Below are 12,012 nucleotides of genomic sequence, written 5' to 3'. Positions count from 1 at the left end.
TCACTAGAATGAAAGTAGCTTAAAAAAAAAAAAATTTATAGTCTTTAAGGAAGAGTTTTAAGAGAGAAATGTCAGGACCAAGATTTACAAACAGGAAAAAAAAGTCCATTACCTTAACATCATTTTCCCCAAGTGCAGCAGGCTCCCACCCCCACCCCTACCCTTGCCTGTTTGGTGCAACAAATTAATTAAGCAGGATGGTATTCATTGATTACCCATTTATTTCTCCATGCAGCCCCGATGGCTGACTTTAGAGAAAATGCAAGGGAGAGTGGGTGGGAGAGGGAGGACCAGCCCCTGGTCCTGAGTGAGGATGGGTTAGTATGGTGGTTCCTGAGAAGAATGTTTAAAAGGTGCTCCTGTTTTCCCCCATCTCTGCCCTCCATTCCTGCCACCTCTCTTCTCTGCTGGCTTTGCTCTGCTCCTTGAGAGTCTTTGCCAAGTAGATTGCAAAGGAGAACTTTGGATGCAATGAAACATTTATTAGTGAAGAGAAATATTTATTTTTCGAAAAAGCAAGGAAGGAGAAAAAGATCTCCTGCATGGTTTCTACCTCAGGGCTCCAGCACTGTGTTGTCTTTGAACAATTTTCTGCTCGTTGTGCAGTTCCTGGAGCCAGTTGTGTTCACTCTGCAGCAAAATAGAAGTTAATTGTAGGTCACACTGTAGGTAATGAAGGGATGGGCATGCGCAGACGGCACAAATGAAGCCCAGTCAGGTGGGAGGCAGCGCACAGAATGAGGGTCTGCGTCTGTGGACCCAAGGCCTGCCTGACGGAGGCAGGGGAGGCTGCCAGGAGCACCGGGGCCCTGTGCTTCGGCTCTCCGCCAAGAGGCTCGAAGACTGTTGGGTGTCTGCACTGGCCTGGGCACCTGGACGTTGATGGCAGAGATGCCCAGCGTATGGGACAGAGATTCAGGGCTGGCAGAGAATCCACCCTCAGAGAGGACTCCCAGGTAGGCAATGAAACAGCGACTGTTCTCAGTGGTGCCTGAGAACATCACTGCATGTTCTTCAAAGAGATCTTTGGGAGGGGTCAGCAGGAAGTGGTGGCTATGACTAGAAATGGGGTGAAAGACAAAGAGCAGATGACCTCAGAAACCAAACGTGATGCTTTCTGGCTAGATGTTTCTTATTAGAGTATAAACATACATACATACATATATATATATATATATATATATATATATATATATATATGCACACACACACACACATATATACTTCTCTTTTTTGTTTTTTACATAGTCCATGCCTTATGAGCTCACAGACATGGTCAAAACAAACATGTTGTTTTCTTTTCCTGGGTGGGGGAAGAGTGATTTGTAGATAATAACCAAACTGGGATATTGGATGGCAGCCAATTTAATTGGCAGATGCCCCCCTCTCCCAGAGGTGCAAATCAAAAAATCCATGAAGTGCTGCCGGTTTCAGATTCTGTCTTACTGAAAATAAACCAAAGGTCTCCAGAATCAATTGGCAAGTGTTGGATTATGTTCGGAATTCAGCAAGGCACCAAATGGATTATCTAAACCACTTCGTGCCCTGAATTGTTTTTCAAACTTGGTTTACAGAAGTGCACTTGAAGAAATCTTTATATTCAACGTAGCTTTACATATATATATATATATATATATATATATATATATGTATGTATGTATATATACACACACACACATATATATACACACACACACGCATTAGTAATTACAACATAATCAATGATATCCCACCTCTTTAGAAAGCTAGGATCACCTTGAACACACTTCTGGTTTTCCTTTGGGTGGGAAAGCAACCATATTCACTTTTTTTTTTAGTTAACAAAAACACATACCATCTGTGACATCCAGCTTTTAAAGCAGATGTTAAAATGTGATCATCACATTTTATATACATCTATCTGGGTGTGCCATACGCTGACAAGTCACTGAGTTTTCTCAGCAATGTGGACTCCTCACTGTGAAGTGATGGCCTGAAAATTCTTGTCCTCAAGGCGGGACTTGAGAGTTAATGGCTTTGAAGGCTTGAACTTTCCCAGTTAAACAGAGACCTATTTGTTACTTGTGCTGTAGCTTCCCGTCTAACATCTGTCCTGGCTATGCTGCTGGCACTAGGGCCAGCGGGGAGGGCTGGCTGGTAAAGTTCAGTGTCTATTTGCAAGCCTGCTATCTACTTTATTTTCCTGAAGGAGAAATCAAGGTATCTAAGGTTTATTGATTTGCCTATAGTGATTCAGTGAGTCGGCGGGGAATAGGGAGTGAAACCAATTTCCTGGCATCATTTCCCAAGCACGCCAACTCCTTACCTTGCAGTGCCTCGACTGGAAGCCAAGAATCCATCTCAGAGAATTTGATCAGAAAACATATGAAGGGTGATTCTGAAACCACAGAAGCATTGAGAAAGTCATAAAGATGTATAATATATGATAGCATTTACCAGCTATAAATAGGGCCGTGCAGGGAGAAAAATAGAGTCCTTATAAATCCATTGGGTCTGGAGAAATAGAAACTGCTTAATGTTTCATTAAAAATGGATTTTCATAAATTGCACTTTGATATCTTTGGGCACAAGACAATATGTGAGGACTAAGGTGTTGTTATTTATTATTCTTCATTTATTAATAATTTGAACTGTTATTGAACCAAAACATCAACAAGGTATATTCTCCCTCTGAGTGGAGCAGTCACTAGGTATTCTGAGTCTGAGCACTATTTGAAGGGTATGAAAATCCACAGCATTTGTCCACAAAAGCACTTAGGCTACAAGGGACAGTGGTAACTAAAATGCCCTGTTAGAAAGTGGACACTCCTAGGGCAGTTCTAAATGAGAAACTCTTGTGAAGCAAGCCGTAGAATCTGGGGGCCAGAAGGGACTGTACAGATCAATTCATACAATCTCCTCATTTAACAGAGAAGGAAATGGAGGCCTGGGGGAGGTAGAGATATTTGCCCACAGTTAGGGCTTCCCTGGTGGCTCAGACGGTAAAGAATCTGCCTGCAATGCGGGTGACCTAGGTTTGACCCGGGGTTGGAAAGATCCCCTGGAGGAAGGCATGGCAACCCACTCCAGTGTTCTTGCCTGGAGAATCCCCGAGGACAGAGGAGCCTGGCCGGCTACAGTCCTTAGGGTCGCAAAGAGCTGGACACGACTGAGTGAGGAAGCACAGCAGGAACTAATTAACAACAGAGTCTGGCTCCTGGTTCAGTAGTGTTTGAACTTTTTTCTGCTGCGCCCACCTCAGAGTAAGAGGTATATAAAAAAGTTTATTAAAATAAGATGGTATTGGGGACTTCCCTGGAGGTCCGAGGAGGAGGAAATGGCAACCCACTTCAGTATTCTTGCCTGGGTCTCCCCCAGGGACAGAGGAGCCTGGGGAGCTACAGTCTGTGGGGTCACAGAGTCAGACCCCACTGAGCGACTGAGCACAACCACACATTGGCGATCCAGAGGTTAAGACTTCTCCTTCCAGTGCAGGGCTGCATGTTCGATCCCCGGCTGGGGAGCTCGGATCCCAGCTGCCTCATGGCCAAAATACCAAAACATAAAACAGAAGCAGTATTGTAACACATTCAATAAAGACTTTAAAAATGGTCCACATTCCAAAAAGAGATGGTATTCCGTCAGCCAAGGGTCCCAAGAACAGAGGGTAGTTAAAAGCACAGGCTCATGGGCAAACAAGACACTGAGGAGGAACTGGGCTCAGAAACAGGATTGACTACTTGAGGTCACTTTGAAAGAGCCTTCGTTTGGTTCAGGGGTGGGAGAAGAGTGAGCAATAGCAGAAGGAAGGTCAATTAGAGAATCAGCGAGGTGTCCTCAGGTAGATACACCATGTGCCTGCCTCCCTCACTGACTGATGCCACTGTGGGCAGAGATCCAGGAGGCTGACCCCAGCCTGTGGTCACACACATCCATGGGAAGAGCAGCCCCCTCCTCAGACACGTACCCACACGCGTGTGTTCCCCATGCCCACACACAGCCAGCCTCCCCAAGACAGTCCAAAGACACAGTCATTTCCTTACTGAGGAAGGAAAGAAATGGTTTCCTGGTCTTGTCTGCCCAGGCTGAGAAATGAAGGGGTCAGATAAGATAAAACTGGACATTAAAAACACATAAGACGTGCTGTGTTTCTAAACGGTGCCAGTGTGGTGTGCACGCTGCGGATTAGCAGCTGTGTTGAGGTTCAAATCCACTCAACACTCCAATTATATATTCACGTGGCAAATCAAACCCCCCACCAAGCCCTCCGCCTTGGAACTCCTTAGCATCTCCTGATGGAGGCCACACACAGCCACCACCATCCTCAAAGAGCAGGTCAGTAGTGGGGCCCCCCCACTGCTCACAGCACCCGTCCGAAATAAGCAGAGGGCTAGCCTTTGCTTCTGCCCTGCCAAAACAAAACAAAAAAACAAACAAGGAGCCACTGCCTCATGCTGAATTCTAGGAGAACTGATTCATCTCCTTCCTTTGGACTCGGTTCCTCCATCTCTTTCCCCAGAGCAGCAAGGAAGCGAAGGAGGGGGCATGGCGGGGCCTGGGCTGTCCGGCCTCCTGGCCCTCCTCCTGGCGGTTCCTTCCCCAAGATTAGATCACAGAGGTTCAGGCACCTCCTTCTTCCTGTCGGCCTTCTCCCAAGTGTCTGGCTCCAACTTCTTTCCTTCTGCTTTTGTGGCCCGTTTTCTTCGTCTTCTCGCTCTTCTTTGTCCTGAATCACCATGAGGGAAACAGCCAAACTGAAGCTGTGAGGGATGCGTGCGGCCGTCTATCCTGCTTTGGTGCTCCCGGCAGTCAGCAAAGCGGCAGAGGAGGAAACTGGCGGCCTGGGGCCCAGAGAGGAGGCTCCCCAAGGGAGGAGAGCGAACAGCCAGGCTGGAGGGGGGAGCTCCCCTGGAATAGGTGGGCTCAGGGCCAGGAACAAGGGGTTTCAGCACATACAGTGGTCCTCTGAATACTGTTTCGTCTTCTGTTTCCCTCCATTTCTCTTCAACAGGCCACATCCCCTCATTTGGTTGCAAAAGCTATGATGGCTCTTAGCCTTCACCGGCACCATCGGTGGGAGCTATTAATGGCTCTGACGTTTGACCTTTAGCAAGTGGGAAATACAGAAGGTTCAAGGTTGCCAAATGGCAGAGTTCCTAGTTACAGTTCCTAAGGAAGCCAGGACCACGTTGTTAATTAGCTCTAAGCCTTGGTGCTTCTATTCGCTGTTTCCCAGAGCCTTCTACGTTGGGATTAGAATCAGTGGGAACACACCACTCAATAACAGCTCTCCCTCCATCCCACCCAGCTTGGGGATCTCAAGGCTCCAAGACTCCTAACACCGACATAAACACTGCACATGTAAGCAAGACGAGAATCAAGAGAGACAACCACAAGCCTGCAGCCTAAAAACGTGGCAAGGACTTGGGATCCAGACAGACATCTCTGAGCCTCAGTTTTTCCATCAACAAAGTGGAAATAATAGCACTTACTTCCTGGGATGTTTTTTAGGCCTGATTGTGTTTACACAGCATCTGGCTCAGTGGCATTCCAACATACTAGTTTCCCCATTCCCCTTGTCCAAAGCTTGTCCGTGCCCAGACATCTCATGTGTTATAGGTGTCATGAGCTGAAGGAGCTGGTCCCCCTACCCAAGAGGAATGGCTAGTTGTTGCAGAGTTGGCTATGAATGGATTTACAGTCACTTGGTTGGTAGAGCTGTGATAGGTATGATCTAGGAGTGGTGGTTAGTGGTCTTTCCCTCCACTCTTATCAAGGGAAACCGGGAGAAACTCACGTCCACTTGTTCCAGCTCCTCTTTTTTTCTTTTTTGTAATGGAGAGCACAAAAAAGCATAAGGTCCATGTGGCAGTTATTGATCTGGGCCATCTGGTAAGCTCGGACTTGCTCCTACCATTTTGGATCAGAAGCTACTCGGAACGGCCATTCTTACCATAAGAGATGCATCAGTCAGATGGGGATGGGGTGGATTTCATTACAGGGCGGAGACTGCAGTGAGAGGAAGCCAAAGCAGGACTCCAAGGGTTTGCCTGCAACAAAGACCAGAAAGAACCAAGAAAGTGTTGATTGACATAGGGGCACCGGGGTAGACAGTGCCCCCATTTTCTCACCCATCCATGGAGCAGGGAGACCTCTAAGTAACTAACAAAAACAATCGTGATGCACTTTCTGATGATAAAATGCCCTGCAGATCTTTCTATATGCTGAAACCTGAGCAAGCGGGGAAGTGAAGTTCAAGCTAGGGAGAGAGGTCCACAAGCCCTAAAAGATGACATTGTGGTTCCATTTTTATTCCCCTTCTCTCTTGGCTTCTGAAAGTGTTTTCCTTTTCACGGTGCCTTCCTCTGCTTGCTCTCAGGCCCAGAGGCAAAATTTTTTCTTGCCTCCAAAAGTATTTGTGAAGACCATGTATTGTTTTCAAGTTAGAGCAGTGTGAGAAATTACTGTTGTTTTTTTCTTCCCCCACGGCATTTCTAAAACAGCCCCAGACTATAAACCCACTGATTATTTTTAAGCTTAAGGGAAATAACATTGAACAGAGCTGACCCCACTCCGTCAAAGACTGCCTGGCTCAACTACACACAGGGATTTCAATAACATGGACTGGCGTGTGATGTTACAGGTCTTCCAAGCCAACAACGATGCCACAGAGGTGGTTCTGAACAAGCTGCACTCACCGCTGCTGACACGCTTCGTCAGGGTCCGCCCGCAGACCTGGCACACGGGCATCGCCCTCCGCCTGGAACTCTTCGGCTGCCGCGTCACAGGTAAAGTGGGGTTGCTGTGAGGCTGGAGAGCGAACTGAGTCCTGGGCTCTGCTTCCGCTCCCAGCCCTGTGCTAACAGCACAATTGCTGCACGTGGCCTTCACAGGAGGCTTGGTTTTATCTGTGTGGGTCTTGAATGCACACGAAGTCTGGCCCCTGCCTTGCTGGGTACCATGTCTTCAGGCAACCTCCACTCTCTCAATGGCTGCATGAATACTTATAGAAGGCCCCCTGTGTGCCAGACGCCACGCTGGGAGCTGGAGATGAAAAAGAGACGGGAATGAGCAGATAGGGTCCCTGGCATGGCAGAGCGTTCGGGCTGGGGGGCAAGACAGATAATAAACAAATGTAAGTATGGGGATAACTTTGTGAAGGAAGAGGAAGAGGTGCTCTGAGAGTGACTGAAGGGACCTCTTGGAACATTGGTCAAAAGTTTGGGGACAGCCTTTCTAAGGATGTGACACTTAAGGTCTGGGCTGAGTAAAGGGTGGTCGGATGGTGACTGAGGGGAACAGCATTTCGGGTAGAGGGAACAGCAAGTGAGAAGGATGCAAGGCAGAAAAGAGCTGTGATGATATATATGGAAGTAAAGACCTAACCCCACGAAGGGTTCCATCTAGATGGGCAAACAATCACCCAGCTTACGATTCAATGCTCAGCACAGATCCCCTATGCTCACCACCCCCGGGAGGGTTAGTAGGGACTGTCACCAACAAGGATGTGAGAGCCCTTGGCTAACAGCGTAAGATGCTCAGCCATGCCAGGCACTGTGCTTTTCATACAATAACTAATGGAATCAGTAACTGACTTTTATATAGTAACTAATGGAATCCTTGCAACAACCCCCAAGAAGTAAGTACTACTGCTAATCCTCCTTTAGGCCTAGGGAAACTGAAGCACAGAACACTTCAGTCATTTTCCCAAAGTCACACAGCTAGTAAGTGACAAAGCAAATGTGAATCCAGGCAGTCTGGTGCCCAGCCATGCTCTTAACCACAGTGCTATCCCACCTTGAAATGCAGAGAAGTCAGTGCTGACTTAAAGTGTTTGCCAGTCGGGTTCTTTGACAGCTCCCTACTGATGGGGGTGGTCCCAGTTAACAGGGTACCAGCCTGACCTCTTGTATCTTCCTCCTTCTCTGCAGACGCCCCTTGCTCCAACATGCTGGGGATGCTCTCGGGGCTCATCGCCGACTCCCAGATCTCTGCCTCCTCCACCCGTGAGTACCTCTGGAGCCCCAGTGCAGCCCGCCTGGTCAGCAGCCGCTCAGGCTGGTTCCCTCGGATCCCTCAGGCCCAGCCAGGCGAGGAGTGGCTCCAGGTGGACCTGGGAGCGCCCAAGACCGTGAAAGGCGTCATCATCCAGGGGGCCCGTGGAGGAGATAGCATCACTGCGGTGGAAGCCAGGGCGTTTGTGCGCAAGTTCAAAGTCTCCTACAGCCTCAATGGCAAAGACTGGGAGCACATCCAAGACCCCCGGACCCAGCAGCCAAAGGTAGGATATTCCCAGAGGACTCCCTAACCTTGCCCCACAAAGGGAGGTTGATCTGGGGCAGGCTGGAGTGTCGATTTCCTGCCTAGATGGTCATCACCAACTCCTATGAGCCAGTCAAACAAATGTTAACTGAAGGATACTTCGTGCCAGACCGTCTGCTAAATGCTTTTTAATCCTTACAACAGGCTTCCCTAGTGGCTCAGACGGTAAAGAACTGGCCTGCCAGTGCAGGAGACATGGGTTCTAACCCTGGGTCGGGAATACCCTCTGGAGAAGGAAAATGGCAACCCACTCCAGTATTCTTTCCTGGAACATCCCATGTACAGAGGAGCCTGAGGGGTTACAGTCCATAGGATCACAAAGAGTCAGACACGACTGAGCAACTAAACAATGAAAATCTTTATAACATTTCTAGAAGATGGATCTTATGGTCCCTCCCATTTCAGAGATGACAAAACTGAGGCTTGATATCGTGTCCAGGGTCACACAGTACCTGTGGTAGAGCCATGATCCAGAGCACGAACACCTAACCACTACTCCACACCACCTTGCTAGTAACTTGGACACTCTTAATACCCTCTTTCAGATAAAGTTTCCTTGGAACTGGCCAGATATTCAAAGGGGATGTGGTTCTTGGAGGCTCAACTATAGAAACTTAGGGAATGACTTCCAAAAACAACTGTGTGTTTCTGAGTGTTGCTGAATTTCGTATTTTGCTGGGCTTGACTGCTTAGATCTTTTCCGCCTCTCACAGGGAGACTGGAAAGAGGCAAATGAGACTAACTCCAGGCCAGAAGTGCAGGCCAGCATCGCCCACTCTGTCCTGCCATTGCAGGGGTAAAGGTCAGCCCTGAACAGGGGGCACCAGGGGGCTCCAGGAAAGGGAGGGATGTCATGCCCCTGTCCCTCTCCACGTGAATCTCCCAGTCAGCCTGGGGCACCAGTCCTCAATGCTAAGTTAACTCTTCATTTTTTGCAGAAGATCAAGGCCTCTAGGAAGGAAGGGGTATCACGTGTCTCTGTTCGGGGGGGGGGGGGGGGGGGGGGGAGGGGGGGGAGGGGGGGGGGGCCTTTACTAAGCCAACGTTTCCATTCTTAATGCAGAGGCAAGGGCTGGGCTGGAGGTTTTGCAATGCTAATGTAAACTCCCAGCTCCTGATTCCAGTGGCTTGAAAGGGCTCAGGGCTTGAAAACTGGAACCTTCAGTGGACGGAACACAAGAGTTGGACCACAGGCTCCCTCCCCCAGGGACAGCTGACCTTGAGTCTTCTTAACCATTCTGAGGGCCTGGGAAAGGAGATGATCTTAGGCAGGCTCAGAGCCTGCTCTCCCCATGGCAGTGCCCAGCTTTTGGAATTGTGGGCCTTCTGCCACATTCCTGGATGCAGATCAGGCACAGCCCCTGGCACACCTGTGCACCGCCTTTCCTGAGTCACTGGTTCGCAGGCGTGCTCTGGGTTGGGTTCCCCACGTGACTTGAGCCAGGGCAAGCCCAGCGGTCATCAGCTTCATGTAGTGTGGCTTCAGGTGAGGTTTATTTTGACAGAATGTCTTCTACTAAACCAAGGTTGGGGGAACACAGTCTCAGACTGTCAACATGTGCCCAGCAGAAATAGTCATCAGCCTAGAGAAAGGATGGTCACTTTCCCTTCAGCCTCTCGGTGACCTGGAACTTTCTAAGTCAAAATTGTCAAGCTGGGAGTTTCTAAATCTAGACTCTTAAGCATCAGGGAAAGAACTTCTTTTTCTAATAAAAGGAGAACTTCAGAACAGGCAAGACAGTCTGCATGCCCTTTCCTCCTCCCCAGCCAAGTACAGCTTCAGACTCACTCAGAGCCAAATTCTGCATTTTCAGTTTCACTCCCAGAATAGAGAACAGAACCCAACCACTGCCACTTTCATCTGCTCCCTATTTGCCATGTTTCTGGGACCTCCCAAATGAATAAAAACCTTGGTCTGAGAACGGGGCTCCCTCAGACCAGAATGTGCAGCCACCATGGATTAACTCTGAAGCAGACTTCCAGCCGGACGTAACGGGTGGGGCGGGATGGGGGAGGAAGGAGCAGAAGGGAGTGGTGAAGAGGCGTCCACCCAGGAAGGGCTGAGCGGCCTTGTCTCCCCTGCAGCTGTTTGAAGGAAATATGCACTATGACACCCCTGACATCCGGAGGTTCGACCCTGTCCTGGCGCAGTACGTGCGGGTGTACCCGGAGAGGTGGTCGCCCGCAGGCATTGGGATGCGACTGGAGGTGCTGGGCTGTGATTGGACAGGTAAGGCCCCCTTTCCACTTCAGGTCTCGCTCACACGGTCTCCTGACCCCGGCTTCCTGGGACGGCCCGGGAGGAGGTCAGACTACGATGGGGACAGGCAGAGAGGCAGCCATCCCTGGTGACGCCCCATCAGTTCACAGCCCCACTCCCCACCGCCTGCCCTGCGCCCCACCTTATTCGACCTCAAACCACGGGCCCTGCCACCTCTGGACTTGGGACAGTTTCTCAAGGGATGTGCTCTGTCGATTTTAGAGGATCGTTTCAGTCCTCCACCCCAAGTCTCTCAAAAACAAATCGTAACCACACACCACCCACCCAAATTCAATTAGACCCTGACTCTTCAGGCCAGAGGGCTGTGGCTGTTGATTTAGGGAAGGGGGGAAAAAAAAAACCTTGCTCATGATAATAAAGTAATCGGTTTATGTCTGAATCTGGCCTCCAGATGTCAGTGGCTAAGAGACTTCATTTTCATTTCGAAGCTACATCTGTAAAAGGCATTTATTTGCTCGGGAGGGACCCTGTTGCGGGGGAGCTGCTGGGAACCCGCCTTCTTCCCCTTGTGCGGCAGAAGCCTGGCTGGGTCCCGCCTCCACCCAGCAGCAGTGGCCCGGGAGCATCTCCAGAGTCTCCTGAGCAGGATGGGGCCCACTGATCACGGCCACCCTCCCTGTTCCCTGGGAAGCACCCCATCCATCCTTCCGAGTAGGGCCTCCCTCCTCTGCAGGCCCCCGCCCTCCTCCCGGGCAGAGCTGGCACGGATCTCAGCTAAGCCAGAGTTGAGCTGGCGCGCCGAGCCAGAGACAGCAGGAGCTGCAGGCAGGACTGGGCCCCAGGTATCTCCATTTTCCTGTCTGTAAGGTACCTGTCAGCAGCTCACCCAGCAGGGGAAGGTGAAGGATTAATAAGGGCATGTCGGAGAAGTGCTTTTGGCTCCCGGGGAGAAAAATGCCGCCTGTGTGCTGTTGCCGTGGCGCCCAGGAGGTGTCCCGTTGAGGCGTGCCGGCTGGGAATCCGGCCGAATTAGCCTTTCTCACCTCCGGATGGAAGGCAGCCCGGGTGAACGCATTTTAGTGGGAAGACACTTTACTCCCCGTCATGAAGGAGTGAGGCCAGGTTCCCTGCAGCCCGCTGGGTGCGCCTCACCTGTCCTCTTGCAGCCGCTGAAATCGGTCCTCCAGCAGTGACCCAAGCTGGCTGCTTCTGGCCAGCATCAGAGCATTAGAGGTACAGAGGACCCGAGGGCTGCAAGGCCAGTGACTTTCAAGCGTTTCTGACCATCATCTGCAATTTAAAATAAATTTGTATCATGACCCACTTGACTTACAAGCGTGAGTACACACACACAGGCACACACTACCACATGTGTGCATATGGAATATAGAATATCATTAACATAGCCTGGACTCTAGGGACAGATTGCCAAGTTCAAGTCCGGCCTCTGCTGATCTCGGTTTTCTCAGCTGAAGAACGGCGGTGACCGT

The 12,012-nt window shown here is 50.0% G+C and overlaps 1 protein-coding gene and 1 long non-coding RNA gene across 5 annotated transcripts in view; one reads left to right on the top strand and one right to left on the bottom strand.

Moving 5' to 3' along the window:
* The window catches only part of NRP2 (neuropilin 2), a 120,050-nt gene that overhangs the window by 54,278 nt on the left and 53,760 nt on the right, over positions 1-12,012 (top strand). For all 4 annotated transcript variants that reach the window (XM_043910296.1, XM_043910297.1, XM_043910298.1 and 1 more), the window contains exons 8-10: positions 6,623-6,767; positions 7,911-8,260; positions 10,387-10,531. In XM_043910296.1, the coding sequence (XP_043766231.1) occupies positions 6,623-6,767; positions 7,911-8,260; positions 10,387-10,531 (640 nt within the window). The remainder of the gene's footprint in view (positions 1-6,622; positions 6,768-7,910; positions 8,261-10,386; positions 10,532-12,012) is intronic.
* LOC122698770 lies at positions 549-4,742 on the bottom strand. The gene is made up of 3 exons (XR_006342414.1): positions 4,608-4,742; positions 2,306-2,377; positions 549-630 (listed from the first exon to the last, which is right to left on the bottom strand). It is a non-coding gene; the product is annotated as an uncharacterized LOC122698770 (long non-coding RNA).

This window comes from Cervus elaphus, chromosome 8, assembly GCF_910594005.1.
Source record: "Cervus elaphus chromosome 8, mCerEla1.1, whole genome shotgun sequence".
In the NCBI taxonomy this organism is placed as follows: domain Eukaryota; kingdom Metazoa; phylum Chordata; class Mammalia; order Artiodactyla; family Cervidae; genus Cervus; species Cervus elaphus.
Note: the sequence above shows the minus strand (reverse complement) of the source record. Positions and strands in the feature narration are given on the sequence as shown.